The sequence below is a fragment of the Quercus lobata genome, chromosome 11 (genome assembly GCF_001633185.2).
Source record: "Quercus lobata isolate SW786 chromosome 11, ValleyOak3.0 Primary Assembly, whole genome shotgun sequence".
Classification (NCBI taxonomy): Eukaryota; Viridiplantae; Streptophyta; class Magnoliopsida; order Fagales; family Fagaceae; genus Quercus; species Quercus lobata.
This window is the reverse complement of record NC_044914.1, coordinates 27980407-27995604: the sequence shown is the minus strand read 5'-3', so window position 1 is coordinate 27995604 and position 15198 is coordinate 27980407. Positions and strand designations below refer to the sequence as shown.

Sequence of the window (15198 nt, the reverse complement as noted above, 5' to 3'; positions counted from 1 at the left end):
GCTCATGATTGAAAGAAAACACAAAAGAAGTGATGAGCCTGAAGAAGGTAGCCGTCCCACAAAAAAAAATCTCAGTGCCTTATAAGGAATCCCCAGAAGCTTGCCCAACAGTGGTGGCTGCCAGGTAGCCTCGCCAACACCAATGAACACCATAAGCTGGAACTGCCATGGTTTGGGACGACCATGTGTAGTTCAGGAACTCACCGAGATGGTGAAAAAATACGCTCCCACAATTGTTTTTCTCATGGAAACAAAATCAAAAGACAACTACGTGAAGAATTTAAGGGTAAAACTGTAACTAGACAATGTCCACATAGTCTCTAGACTCAATACTAGTGGTGGCCTTGCACTATTTTGGAGCAGAGACATCAATCTACATGTGCTAGATACAACACCCACTTACATTGACGCAATGGTGAACCCAGGAGTGGATGACACCTGGCGGTTTACGGGATTTTACGGAAACCCTATAACGGCCAACCGGGAACACTCCTGGGCACTACTAAAACATTTAAGCCTCAAAATGGATCTCCCTTGGATTTGTATGGGAGACTTCAATGAGATTGTCAGAGCAGAAGAGAAACTGGGTGGTGCAATGCGTCAGGAGAGACAAATGATTGACTTTAGAGAAGCTCTTGACTTCTGTAGATTCCAGGACTTGGGTTTTGTCGGCTCTCCGTTCACATGGTGCAATAACCAGTTTGATGGTACAGTGACTTGGATCAGATTGGATAGAGGATTAGCAACCAACCCATGGATCCAAATGTTCCCATCAACTAGAGTTCATCATATCTCAGGTTCGGTTTCGAATCACAACCCATTATGGATTTGTATTGACGATGAAAATGCCCGGTTTTACAAGAAAAGAAAACCTTTTAGGTTTCAAGCAGTTTGGATGAGGGATGAAGGGTGTGAAGCAGTGATAAAAAAAGCTCATGGGAGGTCCATGTAATTGAAAATCTGATGGCTAGAGTGGCAAAAAAATTAGAGGCATGCCGATTATCCCTTCAGTCTTGGAGTAAACACTCTTTCGGCAACATCCATCGCATGCTACAACAAAAGAAAAAATTGCTAATGCAGGCAGAAGCAAACTCCATGCACAGATCCAACCATTCCTAGGTGAGAATTTTGAGGGCTGAGGTGCATGATTTGATGGCCAAGGAAGAGTGTCTATGGTAGCAAAGATCAAGGGTGAATTGGCTGAAAGCGGGGGACCTTAAGACAGCGTATTTCCACAGTCAGGCAAACCAGAGAAATCGAAGAAATTTCATCTCTAAACTGACCCTTGACAGTGGGGAAGTTGTGGAGGATGAACAGAAGATCGGGGAGGCCTTTGTGCAATATTTCCAATCTATTTTCCAGTCAGCCAACCCATTCGGGTTTGATCCAATCCTTCAAGGGATTGAGCCCAAAGTGACACCATAGATGAATGCCGACCTAACCTGGCCTTTCTCAGCCTTGGAGGTGGAGCAAGCACTCAAGCAAATGAAACCTATGACAGCCCCTGGACCAGATGGTATGCCCCCAATCTTTTACAAATCTTATTGGAATATTGTTGGGTCTGATGTTATAGATTCAACCTTATTTGTCTTAAATTTGGGAATAATGCCTCCAAACCTAAACCATACTTTCATTACCCTCATCCCCAAAACAAAATCACCAACAAACCTAAAAGATTATCGTCCCATATGCCTATGCAATGTCATATACAAAATAATCTCCAAAACCATAGCCAACCGACTCAAAAAAATCCTCCCTAAACTGGTGTTCGAGACTCAGAGTGCTTTCATGTCAGACCATCTCATAACTAATAACATTCTTGTTGCCTTTGAAACACTCCACCACCTAAAAAACAAAAGAAAAGGCAAAACAGGGTTCATGGCTCTAAAACTTGACATGAGTAAAGCATATGATAAGGTTGAATGGGATTTCTTGGATAAACTCATGGAGAGATTGGGTTTTGATGGAAAATGGAGGAATCTAGTGGGTTGTTGTTTTCATTCGATCTCTTTCTCTATTATGATTAATGGAGAGACTCATGGATTTTTTCACCCAAGTAGGGGTCTCCGTCAAGGAGACCCTCTATCACCTTACTTATTTCTTTTATGTGCAGAAGGTCTTCATTCTTTAATACAACAGGCAGCTGACAATGGAGAATTACGTGGAGTGTCTCTTTGCAAAGAAGGGCCAAAAATCACCCACTTATTCTTTGCAGATGATAGCTTGCTCTTTTGTAGAGCCAATGATACTGATTGCCAAACAGTGATGAATATCCTCAAAGTGTATGAAGAAGCGTTAGTTCAGAAAATCAACCGTGGCAAAACACAATTATTCTTCAGCACAAATACTCAAGAAGACATCAAGAATAGGGTGAAGGACTTGGTGGGGGTTGAGGTGGTGACTCACTATGAGAAATATTTGGGTATGCCATCATTTGTAGGGAGAGCAAAGAAGGAAACCTTCAGCTATATTAGAGAGAGAGTGTGGCACAAAATCCAGGGTTGGAAAGAAAAACTCCTATCACAAGCTGGCCGGGAGATCCTAATCAAAGCTGTCATCCAAGTAATGCCAACCTTCACCATGGGGTGTTTCAAACTCCCCAAAAATTTGTGCAAGGACATTGAAGCATTGACTAGAAAATTTTGGTGGGGGTATTTGGGTGAGGCAAGAAAAATCCATTGGATAGCTTGGAAAAAACTTTGCTTACCCAATTTACATGGTGGTTTGGGCTTTAGGGAATTGGAAAAATTTAATCTAGCTCTCCTAGGTAAATAGATTTGGAGATTAATTCATAATACCGATTCCATGTTCTACAAAGTCTTCAAAGAAAGGTTTTTCCCTACATGCTCGGTTCTTGAAAGTGGGGTAAAATCCAATGGGTCATACACTTGGCAAAGCATTCTCAAGGCAAGGGAGGTGGTCAAGCAAAGAGCATATTGGCGGATTGGGGATGGTGCTTCAGTGCAGATTAGGGGCGATAAGTGGCTGCCTGATATGTCAACAAAACATGTCATCTCTCCCCAAAAAAACCGCCCTATGAATGCAAAGGTATGTGCTCTTATTGATAAGGATGGCCCAAGGTGGATTACAGAGTGAGTAACACAGGAATTCTTTCCCCATGAAGCCTAACAGATTCTGGGCATCCCACTAAGCTCAAATCAGGTCCCTGACCTTCTCATTTGGGCTGGCACCAAATCAGGGAAATACACGACCAAGAGTGCGTACAAAATGCTGATGTCTAAGCCGGATTTGTCCACTCCTAGCCCATCTGATACTTCGGCCCAAACAAGTTGTTGGAGAAGAATTTGGTCCCTGAGTGTTCCAAATAAAATCAAGCACTTCCTATGGAGAGCTTGTCGTGATTCACTCCCCACCAAAAAGAATTTGCTAGCCAGGAATGTCACAAGGAATGCATTATACGAATGGTGCAATAAGGAAGTTGAGGACTTTGTTCATGCCTTGTGGGGCTACCAAGTACTCAAGGAGGTCTGGTGGGAAGAAGAAATCCTCAGAAATCACCTCTCCATGCGCTTCGTGGACTTCAGAGATCTGTGGATTGGTATCACAAATTTAGAGGAACCAAACCTGGCTGAACGGTTTGCCTTTGTCGCCTGGAGTATATGGAACAAAAGAAATGCCTCAAGAATGCATGCATCTTCCCTTCCGTTTCATCTGTTGTACCAGGACATGCGAGAGAGATTACTCGAATATCGATTAGCTCAACAGCCTCCCATACCTGAGTTTAGGCCCGCAGGTGCAACACGTTGGTACTCGCCTTAGATATCACAGCACAAAGTCAATTATGATGGAGCTCTATTCAAAGAAATTTGGCAGGCGAGAGTTGGAGTAATAGTTAAAGACGTAGATGGAAGGGTGTGTGGTGCTCTCTCAGACAAAACGGTACTACCCGGAACAGTGGAGGAGGTTGAGGCCATCGCATGTAGAGAAGCCGTAAGGTTCGCTCTTCAGCTTGGTCTTGCAGATGTGGTTTTTGAAAGGGACTTTGAATCTATCACAAATGCTATCAACTCGGGCACTCCTTACTACAGCTCTTTTGGTCATATTCTAGATGATGTTAAAGCTTTGGCTTTGAACTTTGTATCAGCTACCTTTATTCATGTAAAGAGACAAAGGAATGCCGTAGCAGTTAAACTGGCTAAGGCTGCTAAAAATATACCTTGTCCCTATGTTTGGTCAAATGACATCCCAAGTGATGTGCAACAGCTTGTTATTCATGACAGTATTCATTGATTAATAAAAGTATTGACTTGATTCTCAAAAAATAAAATAAAATAAAATAAAATAAAAATTTGACCAGCAAAAAAAAGAAAAAAAAGAAAGAAAGATGGCTTTGATGCAAATATTTGATTTGTGTTAGGTTAGAGACAATAAGAATATAAATCACAGCTTATCATATGTTTTATTTTTATTTTTTTTGGTTAATATATAACAAGTACCGATGGGTGAACGCTACAACAAACTTGACTTGTTTCAATGCACTTTCTCTAAAAGGAGCCGAAAGCATCACCAAAAATGCGCATGGCTGACTTTGGTAAGCTTTATTCCGAGGGTCATTAAAATCCTCAAAATAAACCTATACAACCCTCGGAATAATCTATTAAAATTAGGCGGGCTAGTTTACACTCCAGTACTAATTTTACCTCCAAATTTAAACACTTTCAACGCATCCTATGACAACCATTGATAGAAGATATCTCAAAATTTCCAACCCTTGAAATAAAGTCCAAAATTAAAATACAAAAGGGAAAACTCATTTTTGTTCACGTTCCACACTCAGAAACCGCTCACACTATCAGAAAATTCTCTCAAAATCGGAGCTCATCTCAGAAAATTCTCTCAAAATCGATCTGAGCTCATCTCAAAAAACTTAAAGATCGGAGCTCATCTCATCTCCGACAGGCTGATTTGCGGTGGTCAGCTATCTCATCTCCGACGACAAGCGAGCCGTTGATAGACTGAGCACCTTCGCCACCCCATTTTCCGATTACAGGTCTGTCTCCCTCTATTTGTTTCCCGAGAAATTATGGAAATTACACTTATATCCGATTCTGCTAGGTACGATCTTCTACGGCGTTTCATTTTATTGCATTTCTATTGATTTACTCGGATTCTGTATTTAGAGAAATTGTTTGAAATGAATAGGATTTGCTTGAGTTTTTATTTATTTTAACAGTTATATTTATTTCAATTGCTTTGAAATTCTAGCTCAATTCATTAGCTTTGTGGTGGAATTTGAGCTCGATTAAACTTCTTTGGACTCGTTTAGAATCTGTTTGTTTGTTGAGAAATCGTAGGAAAATAAATGAGTTTGTATTGTATCGGTTTTGTTGAGTTTTTTTTTTTTTTTTTTTTTTTTTTGAAAATTTTTAGTTATATTTATATTTATTTTTATAGTTTTATTGTTGGTGTTTTCAATTGGTAAATTTTCTAGCTCGAATCCCCAACCGTTAACTTGTGCTGAAATTTGAGGTCTATTAAATTTCTTTGATTCATTCGAGAATCTATTTGGTTGTCTAAAAATTGTAGGAAAAGAATGATGTATTGGAGAGGATTTTGGGATTGATTTGTACATTCTGGTTTGATTTGAGCTTAAATTATTGGTTGATTTTGATATTTGGATTTTGGATGAAAAATAGTAAGTAAAGCTTGAATTTTTAGGTTCTATGTGGAAAGATTACTGAGAGAGAGAAGAGTCCGAGTCATTCACACTGACTCACTCTACAACTACAACAGTCCCAATCGAATCGTTCCTCTCAGATTCAAATCAAACCCTACTGATCAGGTACAAGCATCAGTCTTGTTATAAACAAAATGTAAAGTAAAATCTTTTTTTATTGTTGTTTTTCTGTTTTTCTACTTCTTAAATAATGAAAAATCCAAATCAAAACAATTTGAGGTTTCTTTCCTAGAAACCAACCAGGACATAATGCTTTTATATTTTTTTTGGAATGGTTTTGGGTCTTCTTTTGTATGCTCAAAGTGGTTACTAAATTAGTTGACTTTTCATCATGTTTATTATGGTAATATGGTCTATTGTGTTTATTGACTGTTCATCTTATAGTATATACTTTTTTTTTTAAAGCAGTACAATTGGCATTTCTTTAATTAATCATTGTATCATGTCTATAGAAATATCATATGAATCTATAGAAATATAAAGTTTGAGTTACTTCTTGCATGAATCTGTAACTGATAGACTGAGAACATTGGATGCCATGTTCTCATGATTACATGCTGCCTGAAATAAACTTCTATGACTGCTGTTTGATGAAACTTTTACTAGGGAGTGAACAAATTGAGTCCTAAGCTTTTATTTCTCTTTTTTTTTTTGATTCCTATGCAATTTCTTACCCATTGTTAGTTTTTTATTTTTTATTTTTATTTTTTGGAGTTCAGAATCTTAGCTGTATGACTTTTGGGGTTTCTTTTTTCTCAGTAGTAAAATTCTATTATCCAATTCATAATGGAAGGCTTTAAAATTCCATTAATCTGTTTAGCAATTTTTGTTATCTTGATTCCATCTTCATATGGAGTATCCCTGTCGCGTATGATGGCAAATGACGAAGGTGGCCTTTCTGAACACTCTGAGTGGGATCTCTCCACTGGATCTCTTCAAAATAATACTGTGAACTACCAGTTTGCCACATTTCAGGGACATAGGGAATACCAAGAGGATCGTATTGTATGTGATCTTGATATGAAGATACCACATTTAGGTACTCTCTCTCTCTCTCTTTCCTCACTCTTGAAAATTATCCTTATTATTTTAGGACTGTTTTTATTGTATGTTCACATTCAAAAAATTTCAAATGTAACACATGAAAAAAGAGAGAGAGGGTAATAATCTATGAAGCACGGGTGCGTTTCGGGACTCGGGTGAGGGACCGGGACTCGGCAATTTTTGAAAAAGGTGGGTGCGGGTGCGGCAGGACTCGGCGATTAAAAAATTATTAAAAATATTTATATTTCTATTTTAAATATATTGCTAAGCATACTTTTTCACATTATATAAACATATACCAAATTTGTAAATCACAGCAGCCATATTAATAACAAAACCCTTTAACTCCCACAAGAACCGAAAAAACAAGCAAAAAAACACAGCAAACACACAAATTTTCTGATTCACAAATTCATTTCTAAGCAATTTGAAAGAGAGAAATCATAAAAAACAGAGAGTAAAAATGGTGGCTGAAATATACAGAATAAAGTTAAATAAGCAAGGATTTAGATTTAGTTACTAGAGCACAGAGAAGAGAGAGCACACCTGAAGCCGAGCACACCGCAGACTTGCAGAGAGCACAAGGAAGAGAGATGAGGGACGGAGTGAGAGAGAGTGTTTGGACGAAGTGAGAGTGTGTGAGAGAGTCCTAGTGTTTTAGGTTAAGTTCAAACGGTGCGTTTTGCACCTTTTTTTTTTTAATTTCAGCCTGATTGGGCCGTTTCGGCCATTTCGGCGGTGTCGCCAGTTTCGGCCGAGTTGGTCCAATTTGAGCTGCGTCGGTGCGAGTCGGGGAATCCACGTGGCAGGACGCAGCCCGACGCGGCACCGATGCGTGGTCAGCGGTGTCCCTCCCGCGTCGCCGCATCCCGCCACGTCGGACGCGGGTGCGATGGCTCTGGAGCCGAGTCCGTGCATCCTAGGTAATAATATAAATTTATAATGAAACCAATAACAGGACACTCAAAGTAAGTTTCATATCTTGAAGAAACACTGCTTTAGGAGCATCACATCTCAAACTGACAGAAAACATTAGATCTTTATATTGATGTGGACAAGTTGTTGTTTGAAGCTTGAGTTGGATGCAGGTAAAAATGGGCTTGGGGAGGGTACAGTTGGTGTTATGGCAGTATTTGATGGTCATATTGGTAAAGATCATTTCAGGTTTTGAAGGAAATGAAGAGTAGTGGATTAGGCCTGATAGGCATTTTTACAATGTGATGATTGATACTTTTGGAAAGTACAATTGTCTTGATCAATCGGAGGGGATTGAGCCCAATACTGTTATGCGGAACACGCTCATTGATTGTCATTGTAAGTCGGGATGCCATGATAGGGTAGAGGAGTTGTTTGAGGAAATATAGCAGAAAGGGTATAAGCTGTGTACTACGATGTATAATATTATGATCAGTTGTTTTGGGGAGCAGCAGAGGTGGAAGGATGTGAAGGGCTTGTTTGGGAGGATGCAGAGTCAGGGGTTATTGCCTAATGTGGTTACATACACAACATTGGTTGATATTTATGGAAAGTCGGGGGGAGGTTTGATGACGCGATTGAGTGCTTGGATGTTATGAAGTCTACGGGGTTGAAGCCGCCTTCCACAATGTACAATGCCTTGATTAATGCCTATGCACAGAAGGTATGTTGCTTGTTCCCTTGATTAAGCAATTTACTTTGAGTGAATGCATTTATACTCTATTGCTTTGGCATGGCCATAATAGGATAAGATTATAGGCATCCTGTGTTATTTGTGTCCTGCATATATCAAAATGCGTATATATTGTTAACAGCATCTTCTATACCTGTACCCTTTTGAGGAAGTGCTAGTAACCTAAGACAAGTCAAACAAGCAGTAGCATTTGAGGTGATCATTGACACTCTTTGCCTTACAGTATTGCGTAAAATATGAGATGGCTTAAACTCTTGACGGGAAGATTTTAATTGCCAATGTTGGTGACTCAATGGCCCTTTTATGCACAAAGAAAATCCAGTCTGTTTAGGGTACTAGCTCTCTGATATCTCCTTTTTTTTTTTTTTTTCATTAAGTAGTGATATTGATTATTGACTCTTTAACCAGTTGCATCCAGAAGATAATCCTAATTAATGGGAATAAAGGTTTAGCTGATTTGAGTTGAAATTAGTTGTGTCTACTAGATATGTGCTAAGATGATAAAGAATTCCTTTCTCTTAATGCTTTTACCTGAAATAGGACTTTCCTAAGCATTAGTTGTACATCAAGTAAAGGAGTATAGAACTTCACCTTATTTTAACCTAATAATTGAATATCTGTATGTTTATATGAAAGTGACAGATAACTTGACAGCCAGTCTTTCAGCTACTAAACTAACAGAAGATCATAGTCCAGGTAGAGATGATGAAAGAGCTCGAATTGAAGCAGCTAGTGGTATCGTTGTCACTCTCTGGGGTAAGCCTTGGGTTAATGCTGAACTTCCTATGTCCTGAGCCATTGGTGATGTGCACCAAAAGAGGTGGGTTTCTTAACTTGAATGCAGCTAAATTTTCCCTTATTTTCTCAATTTGTCATATTTTATTACCTGATTTTCTATTTTTCATTCCATTCAGAAATAAAAAACCAATCTCAAAAGTTTTGAGACTAACTGCTTTGTTATGATTCACTGTCAATTCTGTCATCTATTTCATGTTAACATCTATATATATAGACTTGCAAGTATAATGGAGCTTGTATTTTCATTCTTTTTTGGTCAGATTTGGTGTTATAGCTGAACCTGAAGTGAACCTGAAGTGACAGGTTGGCAAACTCTAGATGCCAATGATAGATTTTTGGTGGTTTCTTCTGATGGTATTTTTGAAAGCATGACACCACAAGATGTATGTGATCTTATACATGATTCAAGTTCATGCTCGCCCTCATCCTCGTTAGCTAATTGCCTAGTAAATACACATTTGAGAAAGGTAGTGTGGATAATTTGTCAGTTATTGTAGTTCCATTATGATGGTTTTTCTGTCAACTTGTAGGAAGAAAGATGTTAGAATTACATACTTGGCTTTAGCTAAATTGGTTTGTAATTGCTTTTTTTTTAGCATTGGCTACACATACAATCATTTACTCAAAAACAGCATGGTAAAAGATCATAACCTTTTTAACCATAATAATTGGGTACATTCATTAATGTTTTGCCCTTTCTTTTATGAAAAATTATTACGGCACTCTATGGACTACTTTTTTCTTGAATACATGCTGTCTAGCTTGTCTAATTTGAGTAAATGACGTAGACCAAATATTGAGGATATTCATATCATATATAAATGGGATTGGATTCTTTTTTCCTTTTTTTTTTGGGTAGAAAAGATTGGATTCAATAATAAATAAAATCAGATTGAAACAAATAAATATTCTTTGTAACTATGAAATAGAGAATGACCTGATCATAGTCACACAACAATTGTTGCCAAGCCTTAAGTTCAAAACAGAGTGGGTAAGTGTGTGTACTTGTGTGTTAATGAACTATTCATGTCTATAGTTTAAATTAATACAGTAATTTATATGCATCATTTATTTGCTTTTTCATAAATATGTTACATTTTGAAAATCACATGTCAATATGGACTTCATTGTATGACAATTTTTCAATCAAACACCTCAACCATTTAACAAGTGCATGATTAATTGGTTTGTCTATTTCCTTGCACTTCTTAATGCAAGGGAAAGTTGATGGCTATGCATCAATCTTTGAGAACTACCAGGAGAAGGTAGAATCATTTATGTGAGACCCTTTAAACATTAATACTTCAGGTTGTTTTGCATTGAAATAGAATAATATTAAGATTAGGATTTTGATCATGTATGGTTCTTGTACTGATTCATTTCTCTTCTTCTTCCTCTTCCTTTTTTTTTTTTTCTCCTTTATCTAGTTAAAATACTAAGTTCCTTTATGTTAATATGAAAATGTCTACATAAACTTCAAGAATGAAGAGTTTAGTAACTTGGAAAGCTAATTGAGTTTTGTTTTGATATTTGTGTTTGGGTATAATATAGATTTTTTAATATATGGTTATTTAAAGTCTATGTGTATGGCTGTGGGTTTTTATATATTTTTTATTTTTTAAAAAGAGAAAAACCTTATTTTGAGGGTTGGGAGACCCTCAAAAAAAGGTTATTGTTCTTTATCCCTCTTGAATTTTTCAAGGTTACCAATCCTTGATAAAGATAAAACATTTGTTTTGAGGGTCATGTAGGCTGTTGAAATTTCGGTTTCAAGGGTCAATTAGAGGAAATTTGTCTCAAAAGTCATCAAGGGTCAGTTAAACCCTCAAAATAATATCTTTTGAAGGCTGTTAATACTTTTTCAAGGGTTTTGACCCTCGGAAAAAATCAACTTTGTTGGCAGTGGGATAACTCATGAACATAGAAATGGCATTAAATGTTCAAAATATGTATAAAACACCTATGAACGTTTAGACCCCCAATATACAAATTACCAAATCAAGCTTATCAACAAATAATGTACGTGTAGAAAATATAAGTAAGCTAAAACAGAATTGATAACATAATCTAAACCAAATAAAATCACATCTATAGCAAAAATTAAATGGCAAAGATTAAAGAAAAGAGATGCAAACACAAGGACAACACAGCGATGTGTTATCGAAGAGGAAACCGAAGCTCTCAGCGTAAAACCTCTTCGCCGCCCTCCAAGCGATCAATAATCCACTAAAAAATAAAGTTGGGATACATGAACAGTAGAAGACCCTCCAAGTCTAATCTACCCAGTGTATCTAAGCCTTCCAAGCTCCTACTCTAACGAGGTTACGCCGAACCTATTTCTTCTAACTTACCGGATTCCGTTATAACCCATAGCATCAACCAATATGAATTGGTCCCTTCCTAACTGCTTCCTAAGTACCAAATAACCTTCTCACAGATGTGAGTACGGTGAGAAAAGGTTTTGGCTAATGTACCTCTCAAGGATGTAACAATGGAGAGGGTGAGAGTTGAGGAATTTGAAAAGTCATTATGTAAAGATTGTGGATGAGTCAATCTTGTTTTTCTCTAGGGTTTCTCTCTTAAAATTGTCTCTAGAAGCTTTCTATATTTCGTGGGTATAAGGGGTATTTATACTAGAGTGAGAAAGGAATGTGAAGAGTCAGTTTTTCCATAACAGAGTGGACTAGTGACTTGACTGAGTCGCGAGTCCAAGCTGCGAGCTAACTAAATGGCCAGTCTGGACTTTTTGGCCTGTAATGCTACAACTGGCATGACAATTCAGCTTCTCTGCATGCTTCACTCGTGTGCATCTTCTGGCGGCTTGCAAGCTGTGAGCCACCCACGATTCCCTGCTTCACTACACAGTCTTGAGCATTTCTTCACACTCTCTCACACACTATCCTTACATGATTCCCACCTAAACACAGGGTTACTAATTACTAAATTACAAGCAAATTTGGTACAGAATAAAGCCAACAAGATAGTTGATTAAATTCAACCTTACAATCTCCCCATTTGGTTATTTTGTGACAAAACCCTAAAACAAACTCTAGACTTAACATGTGAATTGGGAACAGTTGAACTAAACTTACTCACACCTAACTCTAGAATCTGTGAAGCTCTTGAACCATAAGAACAAGTATATCCTAAAACACAACAACACAATATGATCATTGAATGCAGAAAACTTGTAATGCATATGGAGCAAGCACAATGCAATCAAGCAAAAACGGAATTAAAGAATAAACCATGACTTGACCAAAAACAAACAATCACTATAAATAGTGACCACAATGCTCATTCACACAAGGAATGAACATCCGGACATACAAGCTAATAAGTTCAATGCAAAGTGTCATTTGCATGTCCAATACTCAACCGATACATAAACACTAGGTAAATGCATCAAGGATAAAAATCCAACAAAGGGCACAAGAGTGATGTACTTAAAGAAAATGTAAGACATTAAACAACAAGTACTATGCTACAAAGCAAAGGTACAAAACCCAAAGTACATAAAAAAAATGAATATGAACTAAGTCATGTGATAACAAATAAACAAAGCATTAAACATAGGCAGCTCCTGCTCAACATCAGCTCCTTCTTAGCATTAGTACTCCCCCTATCATTATACTCCCCCTATCGTCATCATCTCCCCCTTTTTGTCATAAAATAGCTAAAGGTTGTCCTCTAGCTTTTGTTGAATAGCATCTAACTGTGTCTCAATGGTTGTTAGACGCATTTGAATTTGATTGTTGGTGGAGTAGATAAGCCGTTCTAATCCAAAAATCTGCTGAGATACACTTTCAATCACAGTGCTTAACCTGTTAGCTTGAGAGCTAGGAGGTGCAAATGGAGTGCTAGTTGTTTGCATCTCAGAAGGAATGGGAGAAGCAATCTCGATATGTATAGGTGTAGCTGAACCTTGACCGAATGAAGTGGCATGAAGGAAGGGTTCACTCTTAGGTGCTTTGGAAGAGTGACTTTTGCTGCCTTGTAGAGAAATCATGGACAGTGGACAAAGACGATCCATTTTCTTCCCATTTGTTGGAGGATTTACCCTTTCAAGAACCATGATCTTCATAACAAGACTACAAAAAGGAATACATGTTTGTGTTGCTAATCGAGTCGCTGTTTTCCCAATGATCTGAAAGATGTGGGCACATATGTCAATTGGAGCTCCAGTAATCAGATCACATAAGAACTGAGCTCTTTCAAGGTTGATGAATGCAGTGTTCGAGAGTAGATACAGGTTGAAGAACATGATTAGTTTGAGATTATTTAGTTCAGGTGCAAACTTTGTAGTGCCTATGGATGTGCCTTTTCTTGAGACTTCATGATCAAGCTCGAGGACTTGAAGAATGTCTTGTATCTGAGGCTGTCTATCATCATACGGAGTAAGGTCTACATCTGCTGGTCTAGTGATGTGAAGAATCTTTGCAATGTAGTCTGGATTGATGGTGAAATCTTTGCAATGTAGTTTGGATTGATGGTGAAATCTCTTCCTCGTACCCAACACTTCAACTCAACTCCGGTATACCTAGCATTTGAATAGAATTCCTTAACCAATTCATCAATCGGGTCCTCAAAGTTTCCGAACAAATCAGCCCAATCTTTTGCTTCAAATATCCTAGGAATAAATGTAGTTCCCAAGGTTTCAAATTTGACCACTTGTTCCACCACAGTAGGAGCTTTCAGAAAAATGCTAGAGTGTGTTTGTGAATCAAAAGGAGTCCTAAATCTTTCACTGTTTGAGTCTTGAGACGAATGGTGAGTTCGTTTTGAAACAGGGGATGATGGGACATCAATTACAATGTCTTTTCCTCAAGAGGAACGGTGAGACATCTACAAAAGAATAGACACACAGCAAAGAACCAAGTGCAAAAACCACAAGACACAAACATTAACTTGATTAGATTCAAGTTAGTTAATGAAATAAGTGCACATTGAAAAATAGAAAGAGATAGCACACAAATGTGGTAAATGGATCAAGAATGCGGCATTTTATCATGAGAAACATTGGTGTGTGTGTGGTGTGTAGGCACAACTAGGCACAATGTAGACTATGAAAACCCCAGAAACACAAGTAACTGCCTTGAGACAAATTACTACAAGCATGAAATGCACAACACAACACGGGTTTAATCAAGTAACATTCTCAAAACAAAGACATATTCAAGGAAACAAGTAAATCGAGTATTATTTAATAAAACCCCTCAAAAACCAATCAAACAAACTCAAAAAAATAAACCAACCCATGGCAGAAACACCATATATCACACTACTCAGAAACAACTCACAAATCAAGAAAACCAAGGCAAAGAACATGAAATATATAGTAAGAATAAGAAAACCCATACCTTTTTCTTGAAGATAAAGTTGAAATGATGAACAAATGAAGGTTTTTGTGAGAAACTCGATGAGTTTTAGAAAGGGATAAACGGGGAAGACAATGAATAGTTACTAAATTTTGAGGGAAAACTCAAAAAGGTTTTAAAACTGACCATTTGCACAAAACATGCAATTTTCGCAACTGATTTAAGTTGCATGCAAGTCGCCAAGGTAAGTCGTGAGACTCTTTGAAACCAAAATTTTTGAAAATTTTTCTAAGTGTTTTTCATGACTGGAAGTTCTACCCGTGAGAAAGTTGCGAGGTAAGACACGAAAATTTCTGTGTACCCCTTGCGACTAGACCTTCCACCTGCGAACAAGTCGCTAGACTAAGCCGTAAGAAACATTCAAAACCCAAATTTGGAAAAATATTCTAAGTATTTTTCGCGACTGGGAAATTGACCCATCAGTGAGTCGCGAAAAATCTCTGTGTGGGCTCGTGACTAAGACATGCGACTGGACCAACCCACAACTGAGTCGCCAGAACAGGGCAACACTGTTTTTGAATATTTTGACAATTTTTGCAAAAATAAAATACTTTCCAAAAACAATTAAAACACTCAAAAATCTTTTTGTATTTGATCAACAAAAATTGAAC

The 15198-nt window shown here is 37.7% G+C and overlaps 1 protein-coding gene and 1 pseudogene across 1 annotated transcript; both read left to right on the top strand.

The window, feature by feature from the left end:
• Nucleotides 1–2805: 2805 nt before the first annotated feature.
• On the top strand, nucleotides 2806–4251 carry LOC115966658. The gene is made up of 3 exons (XM_031085846.1): nucleotides 2806–3048; nucleotides 3133–3750; nucleotides 3835–4251. The coding sequence occupies exons 1-3, from the start codon at nucleotides 2806–2808 to the stop codon at nucleotides 4249–4251; spliced, it is 1278 nt and encodes a 425-aa protein (XP_030941706.1).
• A 676-nt stretch (nucleotides 4252–4927) lies between these two features.
• LOC115966279 lies at nucleotides 4928–10027 on the top strand (annotated as a pseudogene).
• The last annotated feature ends 5171 nt before the right edge of the window (nucleotides 10028–15198 follow it).

What these genes read in the sequence shown, in the direction of transcription:
- LOC115966658 (XM_031085846.1), top strand. Translation starts at nt 2,806, where the DNA reads ATGTTCTACAAAGTCTTCAAAGAAAGGTTTTTCCCTACATGCTCGGTT. An exon ending in ACCGCCCTATGAATGCAAAG is followed by an intron (nt 3,049 to 3,132) that starts GTATGTGCTCTT and finishes GAAGCCTAACAG; the next exon opens with ATTCTGGGCATCCCACTAAG. An exon ending in CCATACCTGAGTTTAGGCCC is followed by an intron (nt 3,751 to 3,834) that starts GCAGGTGCAACA and finishes GAAATTTGGCAG; the next exon opens with GCGAGAGTTGGAGTAATAGT.